The sequence below is a fragment of the Mirounga leonina genome, unplaced genomic scaffold (assembly GCF_011800145.1).
Source record: "Mirounga leonina isolate KUSES-001 unplaced genomic scaffold, KU_Mleo_1.0 Mir_454, whole genome shotgun sequence".
Lineage (NCBI taxonomy): Eukaryota > Metazoa > Chordata > Mammalia > Carnivora > Phocidae > Mirounga > Mirounga leonina.
This window is the reverse complement of record NW_023270763.1, coordinates 14993282-15019711: the sequence shown is the minus strand read 5'-3', so window position 1 is coordinate 15019711 and position 26430 is coordinate 14993282. Positions and strand designations below refer to the sequence as shown.

General features: G+C 39.3%; 1 protein-coding gene across 4 annotated transcripts in view; it reads left to right on the top strand.

Moving 5' to 3' along the window:
* The window catches only part of RABGEF1 (RAB guanine nucleotide exchange factor 1), a 58784-nt gene that overhangs the window by 1454 nt on the left and 30900 nt on the right, over positions 1–26430 (top strand). For 2 of the 4 annotated variants that reach the window (XM_034988732.1, XM_034988731.1), the window contains exons 2-3: positions 17852–18040; positions 20591–20757. In XM_034988732.1, the coding sequence (XP_034844623.1) occupies positions 17862–18040; positions 20591–20757 (346 nt within the window). In that variant the 5' untranslated portion in view covers positions 17852–17861. Of the gene's footprint in view, positions 1–17450; positions 17473–17851; positions 18041–20590; positions 20758–26430 lie in introns of those variants that run through there. The other 2 variants (XM_034988730.1, XM_034988729.1) reach the window with 2 other exon arrangements.

Genomic DNA, 26430 nt, shown 5'->3' with positions numbered 1-26430 from the left:
TTTTGTTTGTTTTTTTAAAAGATTTTATTTATTTATTTGACAGAGAGAGACACAGCGAGAGAGTGAACACAAGCAGGGTAAGTGGGAGAGAGAGAGGCAGGCTTCCCACCGAGCAGGGAGCCCGATGCGGGGCTCGATCCCATATCCTGGGACCATGACTTGAGCCGAAGGCAGACGCCTAACGACTGAGGCACCCAGGCGCCCCTAAAATAGTTGTAACAAGAAAGCTTGCCGGTCGGGTAAAATTGGATTATATTGTTAATCCATTTATTTTTTTTAATTTTTTTTTTTTAGATTTTATTTATTTATTTGAGAGAGAGAATGAGAGAGAGAGAGAGCGCGCACATGAGAGGAGGGAGGGTCAGAGGGAGAAGCAGACTCCCCGCCGAGCAGGGAGCCCGATGCGGGACTCGATCCCAGGACTCCAGGATCATGACCGAGCCGAAGGCAGTCGCCCGACCAACTGAGCCACCCAGGCGCCCTTGTTAATCCATTTAATGATAAATAACGTTAACTTTTTTTTTTTTTAAGATTTTATTTATTTGACACAGAGACCGTGAGAGAGGGAACACAAGCAGGGGGAGTGGGAGAGAGAGAAGCAGGCTTCCCGCTGAGCAGAAAGCCCGATGTAGGACTCGATCCCAGGACCCTGGGATCATGACCTGAGCCGAAGGCAGACGCTTAACGACTGAGCCACCCAGGCGCCCCTAACGTTAACTTTTAAGAGATACTGGTTCTTATGCGGAAGATTAAGACGTGTTCAGGATTTGAAATGTCACTGACCTTTCAAGCAATCATGTTTCTTCTCTCTAGAAGTTATAGAGAGAGGGACAATGAGGGTACTTTTCAACACAACGTCGTAAATAGAGCTAAGATAGAGCCCTGAGGAGAGACACTGCAGGGTGTGGAAGGTGAAGAAAGGTAATCAGGGAATACTTTTTGGAAGTGTCTCGAAGAATGAGTAACTTTGAAACTAACAAGGTTGGGTGGGAATGTGGAGGTGGGCCGAGTAACTGGAGAATAGGCCATTAACTCACTACTGGGAGGGGGTTTTTGCAAAGTAAAAAAGTGCTGGGCAGAGATGCAGGAGCTTCAGCTTTTATCTGGTGATGACAAAACCAAAGAAGGGTCTCTGCATGATTAAAATGGAATTTTATGAACTTATGCACTGGCTGCTGTTTTGCTGAGGAAGACTGTGTGTGTGCTCATTAAATGTTTGAATTGAGTTGTACGGTCATTTACTAGTTGTTTCATTGTGTAAAAAGTGTCTGACCCTGCTAATTTGTAAGCTTCTATAAACAGGAATTCTGCTTTTATCTGTTTGCATACTCAATCCAAGTTGGGCATTCACAAGTGTTCCATGAGTACTTGTTAACTTAATGAGAATTCATTGATTCATTGATTTCTGATGTTGGTTTTCAGTGGGAAGAAAAAAACTGTCAGTACTTATTTTAATATCTACTTATAGAAGAACTAAGATCTTGTTTCATTTACTTGTGTCAGTCTTTGGCTAGAGGCATAGAATTTCAGTCTTGACTATGAGTTTAATGTGTTTTTATTGGTTGTATAGTAAACATCTGTAGCAGAAAGGACTCATCCCTAAAACGTGGAAGATACCTGTGTAACACACCTGTCTATTCTGTGACTCAGAATAGAAATGCTGTTAAGTGGCTTCTTAACCCATAAGTAAAGTTATCACACCAGAAACAAAAGTTTCACAATAGAAGTCAAAACATTTTGAAAATCTTATTAAATGCTTCTTTCTTTCTTTTTTTTTTTTTTAAAGATTTTATTTATTTGAGACAGAGGGAATGAGAGACAGAGAGCATGAGAGGGAGGAGGGTCAGAGGGAGAAGCAGACTCCCTGCCGAGCAGGGAGCCCGATGCGGGACTCGATCCCGGGACTCCAGGATCATAACCTGAGCCGAAGGCAGTCGCTTAACCAACTGAGCCACCCAGGCGCCCTAAATGCTTATTTCTATCATAAAGCATTGTAGAGACATTATGTGTGTTTCATATGACTGGAATGCCTGGAAATAATTCAGAGTATTGTTGAATAAACACTTAGGAGAAACAACAGTGGACTTACCTTCATCCCACTTGATATTATATAACATATTTTGTTTGATATTTGGATAAAGCTCCTAAAATGCTTTAAGAAAAAGCTGTACCTTTATGGTGCTGCTTTTAAGTTGGAGTGTGAGATTCCTGTGTTTGATGAAGTTCCTGTCAGTGGGGTAGAAATTGTAATTTTTATTACAAAGTAGAACATTTTTTTCATGTTTCTGGTAGCATAGCTTACTTGTTTATGGCCACCAGGAGGGTGAAGAACTAATTATAATCCATTAATTAAATAAATATGTAGTTAAAAGTCCTAAGTTATGATCAGAGTATGAGTTCATGAATGGGTTAGATTGTACATGCTAAATTCTTAAGCTTTTTATTCTCCTCAAACGACATCAAGGAACTTGCTGAAATCCCTGAGGCAAGAATGTAGCCAAATCCTTAAAGCAGGAATGTAGCAAGAACCTTTGGGGCTCTAAATTCTGTGTTGTTTCACCTTAAGGTGTGGTTGGCAGCATCCTCTATGCCAGGCAGAGTCCAGCTCAGGAGGAGTTGTACAGAAATCAGTTTTGAAGATAGTCTCTTCAATTCCCATTCAGAATAAATAATTGTAATTGCATTTATGGTGATTTGGTCTGTATTTTAAAATTAAAAATGACTTTTGGGTGATTTTTACATGGGATATAGTTATAGTTTTCTGTGTGCTCCAGAGTTAATACATCATGAAAGTTTTATTTTTGTAGTTCCTGTTGTTAGAATTTCCTAATTTTAGACACAGTATTTGCAAAAGCACTTTCTTTTCTCTTTTGGAGCATAAAAAGGTGATGCCTTTACAAGTTGAACTCATAAAATACTTACTGATGGAAGAAAGTATCTTACTGTGTTATAATGTTTAAGTGGAGCATGTCCTTTACTTATGTCACATCTTGTTCCAGAAAGGATTCATAGTGGCTTACAAAGATACAGCATGTTATTGAGAACATACAGAGATAAAGGGGTGATGAATTTAGCACTGAGGGAGAAAAATTATGGTGAAAACGCATCTGTAAGATCCTCATTAAGATGGAATGAGATCTGTACACAAAGTACTTAGACTGAAGTCTTAAATATTTGTTAGAAGGCCACAAATTTGACTGCTTTTTATTAGCCAGTTCAGAGAGAAATATAATCAGTTGCATAGTTCAGTGACCATGAGAAAAAAGACCAATTTCTCTTTTGGATTCTGAGACTCCTTGTATTGACAAACTCCTCAACTACATCGTTAAGTAAATAACAGCATGCATCTCAAAGGACTGTGTTGTATTTTACTTTGTTTTTTAGTTAAAAGTCTTCGTTGCCTCATTGTGTAGGTTGATGACAGAACGTGGAAACGTAATTCAGTAAAAGCAGTTCTGGTGCTGGCAAAATAATGTGATCTAAGTACTTAGATTTCTATGCTAATTTAACTTAAGGATCTGTTTTAGATTATCTAGATAAGTAGATGGGGATTGTACATTCTTCAGGTTACCTTCCATAAATATTTTCTCAGTGGAGCTTTTTGTTACAGTTATCAGCAGTGGGGTGAGTTTGTGCTTCCTGACGAGTTCCTCGAGTACATCTATTTTTTATGTTGTTGTTTTATATTGTTTAATCACAGAGCCATATTTTTGGCAGGCATGCTTTATTTTCATGGGGATTATGAGAATGGAGGAGTCCGACGAGGACAAATACTTAAATGTGAATCACCTTACCTCCATATAGAGATGGTCTTAGGGAATAAGAACAAGAGACCTAACACTCATTTCCAGAAGTAGGTTCAGGCTGTTAGCTGCAGCACAGAGAACGTTGGCTTGAAAAGTCCAGGCATATAATTTATTTTTTCAAGACAGGAACAGATCCATTCATCTTAGATGGAGTGTCTAGAAAATTCATATATTTGTATTTTGCTTAAGCTAAAAAGCTGCCTGTTTAAGTAATAATAGTTCAGATTTATCAAGTGCTAGCATGGGCCAGGCACTGTGTGAGTAATAAGTCCTTCACATGTGTGATCTCAATGTTGTCCTTTCCCTTCACCCTTCTTAAAGATATAAAGAAACGTGGTTCAACAAAAGTTGTTTCAGGGGGCGCCTGGGTGGCTCAGTCGTTAATAGCATCTGCCTTCGGCTCAGGTCATGATCCCAGGGTCCTGGGATCGAGCCCCGCATTGGGCTCCCTGCTCTGCGGGAAGCCTGCTTCTCCCTCTCCCACTCCCCCTGCTTGTGTTCCCTCTCTCGCTGTCTCTCTCTGTCAAATAAATAAATAAAATCTTTAAAAAAAAAAAAAGTTGTTTCAGGTCATACAAGAGGTGATGGAGATTTGAACTCTGGTAGTCTGACCAAATCAGTGGTCTGCACCTAACCATGACTTTATAATACCTGAGACAGACTAGACTGTGAGCTCACAAGGTGAGACCAGACATATACACTTAACAGAGGTAGGCACACTGGCAAGTGTTGGAACCCACCATTACAAAAGGGAAAGGGCCTTGAACAGTTTGGGATCTTCCTATCCAGATAATGGTCAGGGAGCTACAACTTTAAGGCATTTGGCCATAGTCTGTAAAGCTGGGGTGGGGGGAAAGTCTTCTAAGCATTCATCAGGATCGGCAAAGTGGGGATATTATTTCATGTGTTTGCATTTAAAATGCATATATTTTTTCTTTCTATTTGCTCTGAATTTGTCTTGAGATCAGGAAAGCCACAATAATACTTATAAAGATAGTGCACCATTCTAGAAAAAGAGGTTGATATTCATATTTTAGAGTAAACTTTAGCTGGTGGTCTCACTGCTGTTTTTTTTGTTTTGTTTTTTTTAAGATTTTATTTATTTATTTGACAGAGAGAGAGAAAGTGCGTAAGCAGGGGGAGCAGCCAAGGGAGAGGGAGAAGCAGATTCCCCACTGAGCAGGACCCTGGGATCATGACCTGAGCCGAAGGCAGACACTTAACTGACTGAGCCACCCAGGTGCCCCAACACTGCTGTGATTTGGGATGAATTTAGGTTATACTTTTGTTGTAATGCCATTGCAAGGTGTATGTGTTCTTAAATCTCATTCTGTTTCGTTAGGAATTGTATTGCACTAAAGTTGTACAGATAAGTAAACCATTATTTATTGTGCATTTTCATATGCAGCTATTTCAGGTAATTCCAGTTTTTTTTGAAGTATTATAATATAGTTCCTATAGTATATTGTAAATTGTGACCTAGTCTATGAAACTGCAGAATAGAGAACATCCTTATTCATCTTTAATCAGTAAACAATAGGTGGAACTGTTGTTGCCTAAATGTAGTTATGTAACTTAGTGGTTCCTTAATTGCATTTCCATAGAGCTTTTGACATTGTTTTTTTAAGCATGTTCCTGCAAAATGACTTGGGCTAGTGACCACAGTTTTGAATAGGATATTACAAGAAGAATGCAAATAAAAAATGTGAAAACAAAAAAACAGAACTGTAGGCTGATGAAATAAAATGGCTAAAATCCATTGTAATTAGTGTCTCAGGAAGTAATATGCTTGGCTTCTACTTAGCAAGTTGGATTATATCTTTATTTGTGTAAATTAATTAGCCATTCCAAGTGTGGTAAGTGTGTAGATTTTATTTGGGGTTTCAAATGTTGTATAGTGATGGGTGGACACATCTTAAGTATCATTTATGAGGAATAATCAGACCGCAAAGTGTTTTCACCCATATGCTAACCGCTCAGTATTTAAGTTCTTTGAATATCAACTGTATGTAAACACTGCTTTCTCTTTTGTTCTTGGACATATCTGCGAACAAGAGGTTATAGGCTACTTCTTTCAAGAAGAACTTTCCAATCCCTGTATGGACCACCAAAAAAAAAAAAAGAAAAAAGAAAGAAAAAATAAGAACTTTTGCTTTTTTAGTACTTTGGTCTAGTAATTGAATAAGTAAATTAGAAAATAAAAGTCTCAACTTACTATTTTATTTAAAATAGTGCTTGAGAAGTAAGCTGAGATTCTTCTGAAGTTTAAAGTTCTTAGATTCTAACAGAAAAACCGATCAGGAGGTCAGTTCTAGGCCTAACCAATTCCAGCCCCAAACACAACCACTAATGGTTATGATGGTGAGTCTGCCTTTAGGTAAGTGTAATGCAAAGATGTCAGTTTCATTCTTCAGTCAAAGCTCCAGCTATATTTGGAAAAGGAGAACCTACCTACTTTTTTAAAGTTTTGTTTTTTCTTTTTCTGAGGGTTTAATTTCAGGAAATCTAGTTTTTATAGTTATGAATTTTAGTGACTTTATCAAACTACCCAGTCTAGTAAACACTGTATTACCCCAGAATATCTTCTGATGTTTATTAAGTTTGTTTCTGTTTTCTAAAATGGTCTTATCTTTTTTTGTGATTAAAAAATTATTTACTATTTTATATAAGCATCTCAGAATTCCCATAAGGTATATGTATGAGTTTTATTGTATTGCAAAGAAGTCTGGTATTTATGCTCTATGCTGTTGTAGAGTTCTACCCTTTGAGCTGCCATAGATTTTCTAAATAGAATTGGTTGCAGCCAGTGCTTTGCATTGGCCTTCAAAGGCCATTCCTAAAAGTCTTCTTCTTAGCTCCCAGTGATTACTAATTTCTACCTACGTGGCTCACATTAGAATTTTCTTGGTGGGGGGCACCTGGGGGGCTCAGTCATTAAGCGTCTGCCTTTGGCTCAGGTCATGATCCCAGAGTCCTGGGATCGAGCCCCGCATCAGGCTCCCTACTCTGCGGGAAGCCTGCTTCTCCCTCTCCCACTCCCCCTGCTTGTGTTCCCTCTCTCGCTGTGTCTCTCTCTATCAAATAAATAAAATCTTTAAAAAAAAAAAAAAAAGAATTTTCTTGGTGGATTAACACTGTTATCCTTTAATCATTGGTAATACCTCTTACCTTAAAGTCTACCTTGTATGGTACCACTAGAGTGTTACTAGCTTTCTTTAGATAAATGTTGCACGCTGTATCTTTTTCCATCCCTATATTTTCATTTTTTTTAGTCCTAGCATCATGATGTTGAATTTAGTTTTTTTCTTTAGTATAAATTTTAGTTTTTAAATTAGAATATTTAGTCCATTGTCATGTAATGCGATTGTCACTATATTTGCTGTTAGATCTACCATCTTTTGATAAGTTTTCTTTTTGACTCACCAGTTTTGTTCCTTTTTCCATTTTTCTTGCCTTCTCTTGGATTATTATTCAGTTAGTATTTAATATTTTCCCTGTAGTGATTGCCTAGTTACACATTCTTTTACTATATCCTTTTTGTGATTATTACTGTCAATTAATACATACACCCTTGACTTGCTGCAGTCTAATACAAATTATAACTTTCATCACTTCTCCAGTAATGCTGGAACTTTAGTTACTAACTCATTTTGTCTTTTTCCTGCCTTGTTGCATTACTGTTATACTCATTTATTCTACCTATTATTTTAACACCTGTAAGAAATTATTGTTTTTTTGTAATCAGTATTTATGTGTATTTACTTACATATTTACTGTTGCCATTGCTTTTCGACCCTTCCTGTATTTCTTTGTTTCTTTTTGGAATAGACTGATTTTTCTTTCCATCTGAAGAGTTCCCTTTCCTATTTCTTCTAATGCAAGTGGGCCCATAATGAATTCTTTATAATTTTTTTTTTTTTTAATTTTTAGAGAGAGAGTGCACATGAGTGGTGGGCTGGGATCATGACCTGAGCCGAAGGCAGATGCTTAACCATCTGAGCCACCCAGGCGCCCCTGTGCTTACTTTATAGCTGTAGTTCTCAAAGAGTAGTCCTTAGCCACATCATCTGGGAACTTGTTAGGAATGTAGATTTGCAGGCCCTGCCTCTGACCTCCTGAATCAGAAACTCTGGGTTGGGACCCAATGCTCTGTGCTTTAATAAGTCCTCCATGTGATACTAATGCATGCTAAAATTTGAGAACAACTGCTTCGTAAGTTAGTTGTTTTGCTATTTAAATTCTACTTCTGGGCGCCTGGGTGGCTCAGTTGGTTAAGCGACTGCCTTCGGCTCAGGTCATGATCCCGGAGTCCTAGGATCAAGTCCCACATCGGCTCCCGGGTCGGCGGGGAGCCTGCTTCTCCCTCTGACACTATCCCCTCTCATGCTGTTTCTCTCTCTCTCTCTCTCAAATAAATAAATAAAATCTTTAAAAAAATAAAAAATAAAAAAAAATAAATTCTACTTCTACCTTCATTGGGCCCTGGAGAGTGTATATGGGGAAAAAAATGAAAGAAAATGGACTGTGTAGGTACTTTGTTAGTCTTCTGAATAAATAATTTAATAAATTTAGGAAATGTATATTGATTACTCACTCTGTTCCTAACACTGCCATGTGCCTGTGAACATGGAATGGACATGTAAGCAAGCTTTTATAATAAGAGTGTATTACAGTAGCTGTATTTATAAAATGCTGTAAGAACCAGAGAGAGAATTATTCTTAATTCTATCAATGGGAAAGGGGAGTCAGATGTTATTTGAATGGGGTGAAATTTGAAGGTAGACTAACAGGAGAGTTTTCAAGGCTTGTTCATAAATAAAGTGACCATGTAATTTATTATGCAGAGCGGGTCATTTTTGAGAACCAAAGGGGTGTCTTTATGCTAGGATAGCAGACATAAACCAGACTGTTCTCATGAACTAGGATGTGTGATTACCCAGTGTATAAAGAGCAGGTGATACTGTGAACCCACAGTTCTATGTTAACTTGTGGAAAACTCATTTCTTTCGATTATTTGTTTACAATTACAGTTTACAATTCTTACTGGTTTTATAGTTTCCTAGGACTCCTCTAAACAAACTAGCACAACCTGGGTGGCTTAAAGAGACACAAAGTTATCCTTCCATAGTTCTGGAGGCTAGAAATCTGAAATCAAGGTGTCAGCAGGGCCATGTTCTCTCTGAAGGCTGTAGGGAAGATGATTGCTGGCCGTCCTTGTAGTTCCTTGGCTTGCAGCCACATCACTCTGATTTCCACCTCTGGCCAGATGACCTCTGTGTCATTTTATCTCTGTGTCTCTCAGGGCCTTTTTATAAGGACGCCAGTTACTGGATTTAGGGCCCACCCTAATCCAGTATGACCTCTTTCTATAATTACATCTGCCTAGAGCTTATTTCCAAATCAGGTTTCATTCACAGTATTGAGTTCAGCCTGTCTTTTGGGGGGCCGCAGTTCAACCCACAACAGATGGTATGGTTTTTATTTTATTCTATTTTAAGGTTTTATTTATTTGAGAGAGAGAGCTAGATAGTGAGAGAGAGCATGAGCGGAGGAGAGGGAAACTCCGCGCTGAGCAGGGAGTCCGACTTGGGGCTTGATCTCAGGACTCTGGGAACATGACCTGAGCCGAAGGCAGCTGTTTAACCAACTGAGCCACCCAGGTGCCCCTAGATGGTATGGTTTTAGCAACTTTTTTTTTTTTTTTAAGATTTTATTTATTTATTTGAGAGAGAGAGAACACATGAGAGGGAATAGGGTCAGAGGACGAAGCAGACTCCCCGCCGAGCAGGGAGCCCGACGCGGGACTCGATCCCGGGACTCCAGGATCATGACCCGAGCCGAAGGCAGTCGCTTAACCAACTGAGCCACCCAGGCGCCCCGGTTTTAGCAACTTTGAAAGTTTCTGCAGTTTAATGGGATTACATTTTTATTACACAACAATATACTTCTCAGAGGCTTAAAACATAATACAGATACGTATTTCATTGAGCCATCTAACAAATCTGAATAAATACATTTTCAAACCAGGCAGTTGCTTTTTGTATTTCTCATATCTCATAGATGTGTGTGTCTATCACTTTGCCCAACCACAGCTGGGTGAGGCTAAGGGTGAAATGGCTGCCGCAAAGCTAAAACTAAGGTGTAACTTTGAGAAAAAGCAACGCTGTTAATGGTTGAAACCACATTATGTACTGCAGTTTGTTGCTAGTGTAAGTGGAGTTAAGAGAGAATATTTGGTCATTTACTTACCGAAGAAACTGACCAGTTGGGGAATTGGCTGCTTCCCTGGAAGAGAGGATAGAGCGTGGTAGGAAGTAGAACAGAGCAGCCAGTTTATTTTTTGTGTGCAAGTTTGAGTTGTTAGCCTGGGAAATGGCATGCTCAGATCGGAGTCATAATTTTACTTATCTGGAGAGGGTGTAGCTTAATACAGTGGAAGATTGTTGTCAAGAACTCACTCTGTAAGAATGCTGCTCTGCTGGCTCTGCTCATTCCAGTGGCACAAACTCGACATTATATTCCATGGGTTTGATTACCGAGTGGAATTATTTGGGCAGGCTAGTGTTTGGATACTTTGTTTTGTTATATTTAACATTGGAACTCTGCCACTGGTTCTCAGTGTGATACATTTTTTTTAAAGATTTATTTATTCATTTGAGAGAGAGAGAGAGCGCGTGAGTCCAGGCGGGGGAGGGGCAGAGGGAGATGGAGGGAGAATCTCAAGCCGACGCCCCGCTGAGCCTGAGGCAGGGCTCCATCTCCCGACCCCGAGATCCTGACCCTAGCCGAAAGGAAGAGTCTGATGCTCTGCGGACGGAGCCACCCAGGCCCCCCCTCAGTGTGATATTTACATTCATTTTGGAAGCAGTGTATTTAATAATATAAAAGTCAGTGAAATTTGGATATAGATTTTAAATACTGTCTTTGATTAAAGCAATGGTGACTTCATAATATAAAGTCAGGGACTAAAAGATAACAGAAAAAGAGGACCTGTAAAAAGAAAGAAGATTGTGTGTCAGCTGTGCCTCAACTAAGAAAAGATGACGTAGAAAAACAAGCAAAGAACCCGAGTAGTTAAATTCTTCAAAGAAGATAGACTCATGGCCAGTAAATATGTATTAAAGATGTTTAATCTTAAGGACATGCACATTAAAACAATAAATGATTTTTTTTTGGCCTTTCAGACTGGCAAAATAAAGGCTAATGATGCCTGTTTATGAGTTTGTGGGCAAGTAGGGTCTGTCAACACCGTAGGTGGGAATGTAGATGGATACAACCATTTTGTGAAGCCAGTTGGTAGTATATATCAAAATTTAAAATGCGGGGGCGCCTGGGTGGCTCAGTTGGTTGGGCGACTGCCTTCGGCTCAGGTCATGATCCTGGAGTCCCGGGATCGAGTCCCGCATCGGGCTCGCTGCTCTGCGGGAAGCCTGCTTCTCCCTCTGACCCTCCCCCTCTCATGCTCTCTCTCTATCTCATTCTCGTTCTCAAATAAATAAATAAAATCTTTAAAGAAAAAAAAAAATCTTGGGGTGCCTGGGTGGCTCAGTTGGTTAAGCGACTGCCTTCGGCTCAGGTCATGATCCCAGGGTCCTGGGATCGAGTCCCGCATCGGGCTCCCTGCTCTGCGGGGAGCCTGCTTCTCCCTCTGACCCTCCCACCTCTCATGTGCTTGCTCTCTCTCATTCTCTCTGTCTCAAATAAATAAATAAAATCTTTAAAAAAAAAAAAAATTTAAAATGCGCAAACCCTTGACATTCCGTTTCTGTTTCTAGGAAGCTATTCCCATTTTATGATTGGTCTACTCATACCCTTATCCTGCATATCAGAGATCTACAATTTCTTTTTATTAGTATAATTTCTGAATATGATAAACTACTTCATTGTCCTGTTAAAGTATTTGCCTTTCTTTTTCTAAGTAGGCCTTTTAAAAACTAGATAGAAGTTTCAGTTTATATTTAAATCTGTTTCTTTTTAAATTTTCCTTCAGTTTTTAAGCTTAAATAGCCCTCAGTACTTTAAAAGTTTCATAAATAATTTTAGTTCTTTGTATTTTCCCATTTGTCTTTTAAAAATTTTAACTCTTGGGGCACCTGGGTGGCTTAGTTGTTAAGCGTCCACCTTCGGCTCAGGTCATGATCCCTGCGTCCTGGGATTGAGCCCCAGCATGGGGCTCCTTGCTCAGTGGGGAGCCTGCTTCTCCCTCTCTCACTCCCCCGCTTGTGTTCCCTCTTTTGCTGTTTCTCTCTCTGTCAAATAAATAAAACCTTAAAAAAATTTTCTTAACTCTTTTAAGATACCTGTAATTAATTTGGGAGGGTACCAGGTTGCTGACCAGTTACTCTAGCATTGCTCTCCCCTTCTCCTCCTTCCACTACTACTAAGTTTTTTTTTTTTTTAAGATTTTTGTATTATTTATTTATTTGACACAGAGAGAGAGCAAGCGAGGAGGGGGAGCGGGAGAGGGAGAAGCGGGTTCCCCATTGAGCAGGGAGCCCGATGCGGGGCTCAATCCTAGGACCCTGGGATCATGACCTGAGCTGAAGGCAGACGCTTAACCTACTGAGCCACCCAGGCACCCCAGTTGTTTTATGTATTATATTAGCATTCATTTTGGAGTCAACCTGTTATGTATCCATTTACCAGTTCTGTTGCTAAGTTCACCCTATTTTAACAAGTTTGTTTAAAAAAAATTAAAATTCAGGGACTCCTGGGTGGCTCAGTCAGTTGGGCCTGTGTCTTCGGCTCGTGTTGTGATCCCCGGGGTCCTGGGATTGAGTCCCACTTCGGGCTTCTTGCTCTGCGGAGTCTCCCTCTGCTTGTGCTCGCTCTCTGACAAATAAGTAAATAAAATCTTTTTAAAATTTTATTTAAAAAATTAAAATTCAATAACTTAATTTAGAAAACTAAAAAAAATCTTGCCTATTTATTATTGCTGAGAAAATAAGGAAAACTTGTCAAGTTCAAAAAAGTTTTTTGTAATTTTATTGTCATTTGTACTAAACGTGAAATTTTTGAAACATTTGCCATTTATGTATTTAATTTTCTCAGTAAAAATTGGCATGTCTTACCAACTATTTCAGCCTTCTTTGTATCTCAATTTTTATTGTAAACCATATGATTTTCCTGTTACAATATTTCCTAGGTGGTTTTACATTTTGATACTATTGTGAATGAGATTTCTTTTTATATTTTCTATCTTGTTATTGTTAGGCTATTTTCAGAGTTCCATAGATTTCATGTATACCTATTTAGCTTGTTCCACATAAACATAAATTCTTTTATGTAATTTTAAAATTGTTTCTTCATTTTTCATAGTGTTTTCATTTCTTCTTTCAGGCCTTCTAGATACATAGTTATATCTCCCATACTACACAGCAAGCACCATGAGGACTGAAACTTTACTTTTACTTTATAAAGTACCTGTCATATAATGTATATCAGTGTATAAATATTTGCTAAATAAATGAGTGATAAGTAGAGAAAGCACTACAAGAATATAGTGACTTGGGTGATGTTTTTATTTTCTTTGTACTTTATTTTCTTCTTTTCTATATAAGGTTTTTTAGAGTAAGCATCTTATATTTCTGTAAGTGGAGAAAAGCAAATTTAAGGGGGAAAAAAACTTACCTGTAAGTTTTATTTCTTAACTGAGGTCAAAGGACATTTTATCATTTTAGTAGAGTTGATTGAATGTTTCCTATAAATCGCAGCCTTGAGGAGTGATCTATGAGGACATGACGTTGAACCCAAGAATAGGAAGCAGGATTCTCATAAGGAAAATAGTGGGAAGCTCTGCAAATTCCACAAAATCTTTTGTTTACCACCACCATAGTCAAGATACAGAATTATTCTGTATCTCCCTCATGCCACCCCTTTATAATCATACTCTATGTTGGTATTCCCCAAGACTGCCCCCAGGTTTGGTAATTTGATAGAAGGACTCATAGGACTCCTGTATTCCTGGCTATGTTTTATACCTAGTGAAAGGATACAAAGCAGGATCAATAAAGGAAAATGGTGCATTGAACAGAGTTTAGAGGATACCAGGCATAAGCTTCCAAGAATCTAATCCCAGTGGAGTTACACAGGGTGTGTTTAATCCCCCACCAACAAATTGTAGCAACATATGGGAGGTGTTTTCTGTTCGGGAAACTCACTTAAGCCTGAATTCCAGGGTTTTTGTTGAAGGTTGGTCAGACAGGCACAACTACGTAGTTCTTCATGACTGACCACAGTTAATCCAACTCCAGACCCCCAGAAAGAAAGCAGGTGTTCACCATACATCACACTATTTGCACGAACCATCTAAACAAGTTTGTATAGTATGGCTTGAAGCTCCAAGAGTACAGAACACAAGGACACTTCCAAGACCTCCATTCCCAGAAGCTGACCAAGAGCCAGTCACATACTAAGCAGGCCCTTCTGAGAATGTGTATGATTTTTTAGCAATTGATCCTACTTGGTTAACTCTTTCCCTACCCTCCCTTGTTAGAGTTAGATAGAGATAAATAATGCTGAGCCCGTGTAGAGGTGAGGGTTGGGGAGGTTGGCGAGGTACTACTTTGGATAGAATGGCCAGGGAAGGCCTTTCTGGAAGTGTGACATGAAAGCTGAGGCCTTCATGATGAGAGAGTAGTCACTATGCAAACAGCAGGGCGCACAGCATTCTAGGCATTGGAACGTAAGTGCAAAGGCCCCAAAAAAGACAAATGGGAAGGAGGCCTGTGTTCGTTTTCTGTGGTTGCTATAACATATTGCCACAAATTTAGCAGCTTGAAAGAACATTTATTGTCCCAAAGTTCTGTAAGTCAGAACTCTTGGCTAGCTCAAGTTGGGTACTCTGTTAAGGATCTCAGGAGGTCAGAATTAAGAAGTCAGCCAGCCTGGGCTCTTATCTAGAGGCTGTGGGAAAAACCTGCTTCCAGGCATACTCATGCTGGCAGAATTAAGTTCCATGTGGTTATAGCACTGAGGTCTCCATTTCTTTGCTGGCTGTGAGCCAGGGGTCATTGTCTGCTTCTAGAAGCCACCCATATTCCTTGGATTATAGTCTGTCCACCTTCAAAACTGATAGTTCTTTGAATCTGACTTCCCATTCTGCCCTCTTTTTCTGATTTTTACAGGCATACCTTGTTTTATTGTACTTTGTTTTATTGAGTTTCACAAATACTGCATTTTTGTAAATTGAAGGTTTGTAAGGCAACTCTGCATTGAACAAATCTGTTGGCACCATTTTTCCAACAGCATTTGCTCACTTCGTGTTTCTGTGTCACAAGATCTAGTAATTCTTGGGGCGCCTGGGTGGCTCAGGCCATTAAGCGGCTGCTTTCGGCTCAGGTCATGATCCTGGGGTCTTGGGATCGAGCCCCACATCCGGCTCCCTGCTCAGCGGAGAGCCTGTTTCTCCCTCTCCATCTGCCCGTCACTCTGCCTACTTGTGCTCTCTCTCTGTCAAATAAATAAATAATATCTTTAAAAAAAAAAAAAAAAGATCTAGTAATTCTTGTAATATTTCAAATGTTTTCATTATTATTTGTTATGGTATCTGTGATCAGTGATTACAACTCGCTGAAAGCTCAGATGGTTAGCAGTTTTTAGCAGTAAAGTATTTTTTTTAGCAATAAAGATCTTTAAAGTGTGTACATTTTTTTTTTTAGATATAATACTATTAAACACTTTTAGACTATAGTATAGTGTAAACCTAATGTTTATGTGCACTGGGAAACCAAAACATTTATTTGACTCACTTTTTTTTTTTTTAAGATTTTATTTATTTATTTGACAGAGAGAGAGGCAGCGAGAGAGGGAACACAAGCAAGGGGAGTGTGAGAGGGAGAAGCAGGCTTCCCGTGAAGCAGGGAGCCCGATGCAGGGCTCGATCCCAGGACCCTGGGATCATGACCTGAGCCGAAGGCAGACGCTTAACAACTGAGCCACCCAGGCGCCCCTATTTGACTCACTTTATTGTGACATTTGCTTTATTGTGGTTTTCTGGGACCCAGCCTTCAAGATCTCCAAGATATGCCTATATTTTATTTATTCATTCATTCATTCATTTATTATTTTAAAAAGATTTTTTTTTTAAAGATTTTATTTATTTATTTGACAGAGAGAGATATAGCGAGAGCAGGAACATAAGCAGGGGAGAGGGAGAATCAGGCTTCCTGCCGAGCAGGGAGCCCGATGTGGGACTCGATCCCAGGACCCTGGGATCATGACCTGAGCCAGAGGCAGACGCTTAACGACTGAGCCACCCAGGCACCCCTTAAAAAAAGATTTTATTTATTCATTTTTGAGAGAGAGACAGACGGAGCACAAGCAGAGGGAGGGGCAGAAGAAGAGGGAGAAGCAGATGCCCCCCTGAGCTGGGAGCTCGACATGGGGCTCTATCCCAGGATCTGGAGATCGTGACCTGAGCCAAACACAGACACTTAACCATTTGAGCCACCCAGGTGCCCCTATACCTGTATTTTTTTTTTTTAAAGATTTTATTTATTTATTTGAGACAGAGAGAATGAGAGAGCACATGAGAGGGGGGAGGGTCCGAGGGAGAAGCAGACTCCCTGCCGAGCAGGGAGCCCGATGCAGAACTCGATCCCGGGACTCCAGGATCATGACCTGAGCCGAAGGCAGTCGCTTAACCAACTGAGCCACCCAGGCACCCCCCTATACCTGTATTTTAAAAACAACTTTATTGAGGTATATCATTCACATATAGAACTCAGCTATTTAAAGGTCAGGCAATTCAGTGGCAACCATCATGACAGCCAACTTCAGAATATTTTCATCATCTCAAAAAGAAACCTCATACTCTTTAGCTATCTCCTTTATTCCTATCCTCTCCCCCTTAGTCCTAAGCAACTGCTAATCTGCTTTCTGTCTGTAGATTTACCTGTTCTGGACGTTCACATGAAGGGGATCATATAATATGTGGTCTTTTATCACTGGCTTCTTTCACTTAGCATAATGTTTTCAAGGTTGATCTTGTTATGGCGTATATCGGTACTTAATTCCTTTTTATGACCAAGTAATACCCCATTGTATGGATATACTGCAGTTTGTTTATACATTTATCAGTTGATGGACATTTGGGTTATTTCCATCTTTTGGCTATTGTGGATAATGTTGTTATAAACATTTGTTACAGGGGTGCCTGGGTGGCTCAGTCCGTTAAGCGTCTGCCTTCAGCTCAGGTCATGATCCCAGGGTCCTGGGATTGAACCCCACGTTGGTCTCCCTGTTTGGCAGGGAGTCTGCTTCTCCCTCTCCCTCTGCCCTACCACCCTCCTCCATGCTCGTGTTTGATACAGTCACATTTGTCTATTTTTCCTTTTGTTGCTTATGCTACTTTTGGTTTCATATCCAAGAAATTGTTGCCAAATCCAATGTCATGAAGTTTTTTTCTAGGAGTTTTATAGTTTCATATGTTACATTTAGGTCTTTAATCCAATATTAGTCCTTTCTGAAAGTGTTCTTTATATTATTGAGAAGGAAATAAGAAGTGTTTTCTTTAGTATGACTGTCAGGACGGATGGGCCTGCCTTCCTTCCTCCCTCCCTTCCTTCTTTCCTTCCAGATTTTAAGTAATCCCTACACCCAGTGTGGGGCTCAAACCCACAACCTCGAGATCAAGATCACATGCTCCACCAACCGAGCCAGCCAGGTACCCCAGGAACTTGTTATATTTAAACTCTTCTTCCCTCCCTCTCTGCCTTCCTTCCCTCCATTATAGCTTGAAGATTATGGACTCACATTTTGTTTTAGATTTTTATTTATTTATTTGACAGAGAGAGAGACAGCGAGAGAGGGAACACAAGCAGGGCGAGTGGGAAAGGGAGAAGCAGGCTTCCCGCGGAGCAGGGAGCTCAATGATGCAGGGCTCCATCCCAGGACCCTGGGATCATGACCTGAGCCGAAGGCAGATGCTTAATGACTGAGCCACCCAGGCGCCCCTGGACTCACATTTTTTTCTTAATTGCTGTGGTAATAGAAGAATGATAGTGAATTCATTTGCAATATCACTTTCTTATTTACTTGATTAGCAGGAAGAAGATGAGCCTTAAGTCTGAACGCCGAGGAATTCATGTGGATCAGTCAGAGCTCCTTTGCAAGAAAGGATGTGGTTACTATGGCAACCCTGCTTGGCAGGGTTTCTGCTCCAAGTGCTGGAGGGAAGAGTACCACAAAGCAAGGCAGAAGCAGATTCAGGAGGATTGGGAACTGGCAGAGCGGTAAAAGGACTTAAATAGGGGTGGTTTAACTGTGATATGATTGGATATACAGTTCTGTCACTGTCAAAATCCATTTTTCTCTCCTGTTGTGAGCTGTCAGCAAGTCAGCTTAGTATTAAGAGAAATGAAATTTTTTACCCTTTTCTTCTCAGTCAGCATTTAATGAATAGCTTTCAGTGTTTACTTCATTTTCATCTTTATTCCTTTAATTATTTTGTGCTTAGAGTGTGTTAGTCTGAGTTCTCTAATATAGATAATAGGCTTCTTGGACTAGAAGAATGCATATACACATACTTCATAGTGAAGGTCACCTGAGGTAATATCTGTGATGTCCCTAGCACAGGACCCAGCACATGGCTCTCATCAAGCATCATTTTCCTCATTCTTGTAATAGATTCAGCATGGCATCTGACATGGTGATAAACACAAAAGTAGAAACTTGTTGATTTGTATACATGGCCCTTGCATTTTGGAAACTTAACCTTTTCTTAAAAATGGGGTTTGTTAGTGAAAAGTAGTTTATATTATCCAGATATATGATTATGGTAAAAGTAAAAGATGGAATGGCTGGTGAGCATAGGGATGAATAAAATACCATGCATGATGTTAATCTTTTGCCAAAACATCCTAGGAACAGTAAAACTTCTCCATAAAAGAAAGTCAGACTGAACTCTGACAGCTTTTGCTAGTTTTTTTATATTTAATCAGCCATAGTTGTTGAGTGACCACTTTGCTCGCATTTGTGGTGAACTCAATTATAATGCATGCTCACTGCTTTCAGTAACTCTATGGTCAAAGACAGGAAATGTAGACATAGAACGTTAACTATTTCATCCTGTTTCCCACTGATATTCTCAGTAGCTGATCCTATTTCATGAAGAAAGTGGAGGTCACTAGGCATGAATTCCCTTAGCTTTCTTCCCTCTCCACAGCAAAATGTGCTAATATCTTTATGTTAACTTCTGTTTTGTCTCAGAGGGAGGTGTGTCCCTATTGCACTTTCAGACTAACACTTCTGCCTGTGATTTCCTTGCTGTTTCTTACTGCTTCCATTTGTGACCTTGCTTGAGATTTCCTATAGCACTGTTTCTCAAATTTGAACAAGCATGAGAATCACCTGGAAAGCTTATAAAAAGAGGCATCACTGGACCTTACTGCAGAGTCTCTGACTTGAGTAGGTTGGGAGTGAGGTCTGAGAATTTGGATTTCTAACAAGTTCCCAGGTGATGCTGCTGGGATCACCATATAGAGCCGTTGTTCTATGGACAGCCTTTGAGATTTAGTATAAATACCTCAAATTCAGCTCGTCCTAGGCCAGATTTGTTTTTATTTATTCTAATCCTCAATCCCAACGTTTCCTCCTACCTACCCTTCTTCCTGTGTCAATTAATGACATCACTGTTTTATTCAGTTGGCTAAAAAACATTGGAATCATTCTTAATTTCTCCCACACTCTCTAAAACTAATTGGGTGATAAGTAGAACTTATTCCAGCTCAGAGAAGTCTTTTGAATTTTACCCTTTCTTAGTTTCCTGGTCTTTATTTTCTTTCACTTAAATCTTTGTATAATATAGTCTTTTTTTTTTTTTTTTAAAGATTTTATTTATTTATATGACAGAGAGAGATATAGCAAGAGAGGGAACACAAGCAGGGGGAGTGGGAGAGGGAGAAGCAGACTCCCCACTGAGCAGGGAGCCCGATGCGGGGCTCGATCCTGGGACCCTGGGATCATGACCCAAGCCGAAGGCAGACACTTAACGACTGAGCCACCCAGGCGCCCATGTATAATATACTCTTAATTATTGCCCCTCAAGTTATCACATAGCTACCTGCATTATTTTTCTAAAGCACAGATCTGATAATGGTAATTTATTGGATTTACAGTCGTTCTTGGTTCTGCACCATGTAGTGAAATCTAAGATTATAATGGACTTGGCTGTCAAAGTTTCTTACCATCTGGTCACACCATCAATGACTTCGCTTAACTTAGTTGGCAAAAGAAACCACTTGCCCTCACATTTGTAGCTCCCTCTCCCTGGAGTGTCCTTTCGCTCAGTGTAATCTTGTTCATCTCTTGAGTGTCCTTTTGCCCAGTGGAATCTTGTTCATCTCTTAAGCTCAGCCTAAATGTCACCATTGTAGAACCTTGGACTTCTCTAGCAGATTAAGTTGTTTTTCGCTATATTCTCACAGCAGTTGGGTTTTACTCTCTACTGTAAGAGCTGTCGCGTTACATGGTAATTACTTATCTCTTTCTCCTTTTCAACCTTGAGCTTGTTAGTGGAAAGGACTAGAGTTTAGTGCTTTTCTGTAACCTTAGTTACATTTAGTTACAGTTGCTAAATGAATACAATCCATGGAGAAGGTCCCTTTTGAAGTCCAGGATCCTGTAGGGATAATTTCATATCAGACACCTCAGACCTATTTGGTGTGTTTAGCCTCCAGTTCTAAACCTTCTAGATGCCCCTGCAATTCATTGAGTAATAACTTCAGATACAGGGAAAACTTAGAGGATGTCTGGCTCATTCTTAATCCTCTCTTGAACTGCAGACTTCAGCGGGAGGAGGAAGAGGCCTTTGCCAGCAGTCAGAGCGGCCCAGGGGCCCAGTCCCTCACATTTTCCAAGTTTGAAGAAAAGAAAACCAATGAGAAGACCCGCAAAGTTACCACAGTAAAGAAATTCTTCAGTGCTTCATCCAGGGTTGGATCAAAAAAGGGTAATTTTCTGATTCGTTTTTTCCTCCGTGCTCAAATGAGATACAGAGTAGGTCCACAGTGCATGTGGGCTCTGCTTTTTAATTTCTGTAAGCATTCAGGGGATATCCACTCAGATTTGAAACTGAAGTGGGGTTTAAGGGTCAGACAATATATAACACCAAAAATCTTCTTTGGTTGGAGGACATTGTGTGTTGGAGAAGCTTGTTTATTACCCTGTAGGACTACAAAAATGTAGTTCTACTTATAAAATGTATTACCATCCAAATGTGTATCTTTTTGAATGTTTTGTTTTTTGTGCCTTTAATTTTTGGGATTCTGGTTTATTTTCCTTTGTATAATATCCTTATTAACCATACCTTAATCAGAAATGACTGTTTCTAGGCTGAAAGTCACCTAAAATAGAGGTTTTCTGAGCGCTTGAGAGACAGCTTGCATCTTGAAGAAATACATAGGGAACATATAGGAAAAGGCTTGCTTTGGGCTTTTGGAGGGGTGAAAGTAATCCATAGTATGTGTTTTCTAGTGCATGGATTTGTATGTACATTATCTTTGTCATCTGCTTCTTAAAATGCTATATACCCAGTAAAAGGATTATCACTAAAGTTAAACTGTGTTCTACCAGTCAGCAGACAGCTAGTTGAAGTGGCCTAGCTGGAAGTAAGAAAAAGAATGTCTGTTGTTAGGGCTTAGTCTTTGAACCTTTATGTTGGTAATCAGAGTTATTCAGTAAATTTGAAATGGTGTTGGAGATAAGGCTGATGTTATCAGAAGAGATGTTCTCTTGGACAAACCCCACCACCTGGGGTAATTGTCAGGAGTTTTGTTTTGTTTTGTTTTTGTATTTGAATAATAATATCACACCTTAAGATCTTTGCTGGTCTTTCAGATTTAATGGATGTTACTTTGTTTATTAGAAAGAAAGGTTGCTTATTACCCAAAACACCGCACTTCTCTTTAATAAAAGCAAACCTTTTTTGTTGTTGTTGTTAAGATTGAGATAGCGAGAGCAGGAACACAAGTAGGGGGAGTGGAAGAGAGAGAAACAGGCTCCCTGCTGATCAAGGAGCCTAAAGTGGGGCTCGATCCCAGGACCCTGGGATCATGACCTGAGCTGAAGGCAGACCCTTAACCAACTGAGCCACCCAGGCGTCCCAATAAAAGCAAGCCTTTAAATACTCTTTTTGTTCACATGATTAATCTGGAGTTGTTTCTAGGTTGGCTGTCACTTGTGGCAATTTTCTGTACTGTAATTAGAAAGGGAATAATTAGTACCTGTTAGAGATTAAATTAAGGATGAATTTGGCTCATGATTTATTTATGAGGAAGTAGTGTAGCATGGTGGTTAAGTGCATAAGCTTTGGAGTCCCCTTGTTTGAGTCTCGGTTCTGTGGTTTACTAGCTGTTGTGACCTTGAGCAAGCTAATCTCTTTAAGCTCTGTCTATTCTGAGGGACTGTATTACCTCCTGTAGGCATGTCTTAAGAATTAAATGAGCTGATGCAATTAAAAGAGTTCAGCACAGTACCTGACAAACATAGTAAGTCTCCAATAAATGTTAGCTAGTTAAAAATACAAGTTGTTTTTCTGGTAGAATAAGCTCTACTAGTAAAGAGCTCAAGGGTATTAAAGCCATTCATTTTATTGAATACCCCTCAATTTGGGTTTCTCTGCTGTTTCCTCATGATTGGGTTCGGGTTATAACTCTTATTAAGCTTAAATTCTGTTTCTTGCTTTGGCAAAGTCTCATTAACCTTATGAAATTATGATATACAGTGAAATGGTAAAACATGGTGAAATATGAAATAGTAAAGAAGTTACAAAACCCAGTGGCTCTAATTGCCTCTTTTTATAAGTGACAGTAGGAAAGCCCGTAAACATTAGGTAACTTACTCAAGGTCATATAATATGTTGATGTATAGGGTCCATTTTTTCCCACTATCCCTTGATCTCTAGTAAATGTGGGTGTGTGTGTATATCTGTATCTATGTCTATATGGTATTTGGTGAGGTTTCTATTACTGAAGTGCGTAATAGTCATGTACCTTCGGTGACTATCCTTGCTACTTCTAAAAAATCGTATCCTAAGAATGTTTGTACATGTGCATTATATTATGAAAGAAGATTTGTATTTTAAAAGTTCCAAGTTGTTTTTATTTTTTTAAAATTTTATTGGTATACTTCTTAGCTTCTTTTCTTTCCAAATGGTAGATTATTACCTTAGATTTTTAATCTTTAGTTGGTTTTCGTCTATAGAAAGCATAGGGAGATAGAGACCTCAAAGTATTGAAAAAAATTGATGTTTGTGTATTAGAAAAGAAGATCCTATTTGATCTTTGCAGACTGCTTACAGATGAACTTTGCATTTCAGACTGATTTATTTGGTCTTTGCCTGTGGATAAAGTTAGCCTATACTAAATGTGGTTTTAATTTATTGAGTCACAACTAAAATAGGCCTTTTGTGTTCTATATTCTCTATTTTACTTCATTAATACATGATGCCTTTGCTCTTGATATTTTTCTTGCTTCTGTCGGTGGCATGAAAGAAAGCTCTTAAACCAAGGCAGGTTGGTGGTAAACAGAACATAAATACAGCCTTCTAATGAGTTTGAAGAATATTTAATATCCTGTTAAGAGTTGGATGCCCTTCACAGAAGGTTAATGGAATAGCTTGATTAAAGACTCAGAGAGTTTACTTACAGTTTTTAGATTTCTAAAGTAAGATTGAGTGAGCTATTATAGCTTACAGAGTAAGTCATAGTTGATTGGCCAAGTTGAAATACTTGCTCATACATTTTGAAAGCCCCTTTTCTTTTAGAGCTCAAGTAGACTATTGTCGTCCTGAGTAGAATCTTGTATGCATCTTTCACAAACTAATCTAAAGGCAGTGCTCATAGGATTCTTTTCTTTTTTCAGAATTAAAATACCAATTTTTCCACCCAGACCTTAGATTCTAAATACTCATCTTCACTGAAGTGAACTCATGAGTTCTTTGGAGAAAAGACTGATTCAGGGGCTGGAGCAGGGAAAGAAGGGCTGCCCAAAATTTGGGGACATGTCAAAGACCCAGAAGCCAGCTTCTGTGGATTTCACCTGGCCAAATTTGAGTATTAAATAAGGACAATAAGTGGAGTGTGGGTGTATATCTACATTGAATAAAATAATCCATTAGTCCTTTGAACTAATAAAATAAATAAAGGAGAAGAGAAAGCTCTTTTTTTTTTTTTTTTAAAGATTTATTTATTTGGGAGAGAGTGCTCCGGAGTGCAGGCGGGCAGGGGGAATGACAGAGGGAAAGAGAGAGAGAATCCTGAGCAGACTCCCCTGCTGAGCAGGATCAGAGCTATGGATGTAGATGCAGATGCAGATGTGGGGCTTGTTCTCATGACCCTGAGATCATGACCTGAGCTGAAATCAGGAGTTGGACACTTAACCGACTGAGCCACCCAGGAGCCCAGAGAAAGTTTTTTTGTTTTTTTTTTTTTACCATAGAATGTTGACTAATAAATATGAAAAGAGTAATGGAGATATTAAATCGCCATTTTGCAGTCATCATAGTAAGAATTGATTCAGGCAAATTTCATCACTGGATGCTAAATCTGGGGTGAGAGGAGAGAGTTTCCTGAGGAACAAATTATTAACATGATCTCAAATTAATTCCCACAACTAATTAATTAATTACAAATAGAGAAATGGTAACTATGTAATTGTGGGAAATGGACATTATGTACCTCCAGATATGATACTTTGAGAAGAACATACCATGTATTATGTCATATTTAAGCTGAAGAGTTATAACCCGAATCCAATCATGAGGAAACGGCAGAGAAACCCAAATTGAGGGGTATTCAATAAAATGACTTGCCTGTATTCTTTAAAGTTGTCAGTATTATGAAAACAAAGGAAGGCCGGGAGTCCTTAGAGGTTAAAGGAGACTAAGTATGCTTGACCACCAAGTGAAGACATGACTCTCAATTGAATCCTGTGTAAGAAAAAAACACTCACTTTTTCAGGAACTATACCATGGTAATGTAAAAGCATATTCTTGTTATTAGGAAGCACGCATATTAAGGGATAAAGAGCATGATGTATACAATTTACTTGAAAAATTTAGAAAAAATAGTACAGATATAGCAAAGTGTTATAATTTTGTGAATCTGAGTAAAGGGTATAAAGAAATTATTTTTTTAAAGATTTATTTATTTTTAGAGAGAGAGGGAGAGAGAGAAAATCTCTAGCAGACTCTCCACTGAGTGCAGAGCCTAGCGGGGGCTCGATCTCACCACCCTGAGATTATGACCTGAGCCAAAACCAAGAGTCAGACACTTAACCAACTGAACCACCCAGAGGCCCCTAAAGAAATTCTTTGTGACAGTCTGACAGCTTTTCTGTAAATTTGAGGTTATTTCAAAATAAGACTTAAAATGTAATCCTCCAGCATTCAGTGCTATCCCAAGACCTAAACTTCAGATGTTAATTAAGTAGAAGCATAGTGTTGATTACATCGTTTGAAGGATCACTAATGAATTGCTACTTTAATCATGAGGGCCACTTTGGCATTTAGATGAAACTGAAGTAATGATTCCCCAAGTTGAATTTAGAACTGATTTTATAATTGTGACTGTTTTCTGACTTTCATTGATCAGGACTATGAGAAATTTTTTCCCTGTTACTGCATGTTTGGAGTCTTTTATTCTTTGACACCAACTGGGTTGCCAGCAATTCAGTCCTTTTTCTAACACTAACTACCCAGAGTCAGCACAAACTCCATAGCACAAAATCCACAGGCTAAGGACTCTGTCCCACAAGGCTGTCCCCACCCCAGAGGCCAGTTGCAGCCCCCAGGAGTCGGGGCACCCAAACTTCTGACCAGCCAGCTATAAGTCGGGGATTCCCACAAGCCTCTCCTCAGGTTTGACAATTTGTTAGAATGACTCCCAGAACTCAGGAAAACACTTTATTTATCTTACAGTTTATTATAAAGAATACAACACAGGAATAGCCAAATGGAAGAGATGCATAGGGCAAGGTATGGGGCGGGGGTGGGGTGGCACCAAGCTGCCGTGTCCTCTCTGAGGTGGGCCATACACCCAGCACCTCGCTATGTTTACCAATGTGGAAATTTCCCAAACCTAATCATTTAGGGGTTTTTATGGCAGCTTTATTAAATCATTGGTGATCAAAAGTCTCCATCCCCCTCCGTCTGAAAAGTCAGAAGTCAGAAGTTGAGGGGTGAGTGGGGTGGGTGGGACTCAAAGTTTAAACCCTCTAATTGCAGGGTTGATTCCTCTGGTTGGTGATTAGCCTCTCTTTAGATAGCCCTAAGCTATCTAGGGGTCCACAGAGTCACCTCATTAGCATAAATTCAGAAAAGGAAGGAAGGAAGGGGCTTGTTATAAATAAAAACAGATGCTCCTCTCGTCTCTGTAACTCAGGAAATTTCAAGGGTCTTAGGAGTTCTGTCCACGGAACCCAGGTGCAGAGACCAAATATATATTTCTTACTGTGCTACAGACTATCTACCTTTTGGTTCAAATTATATAACTATAGTCAGAACCACTGAAAAAGTAAGGAGAACTGTAATATTCTACTGAGCTGCCCCTATTTTGTTTGGATCTGAGAAACATGGGATTTTTTCAGTAAACTTTTTAACATGGCGATATAAAATGTTTTTAGT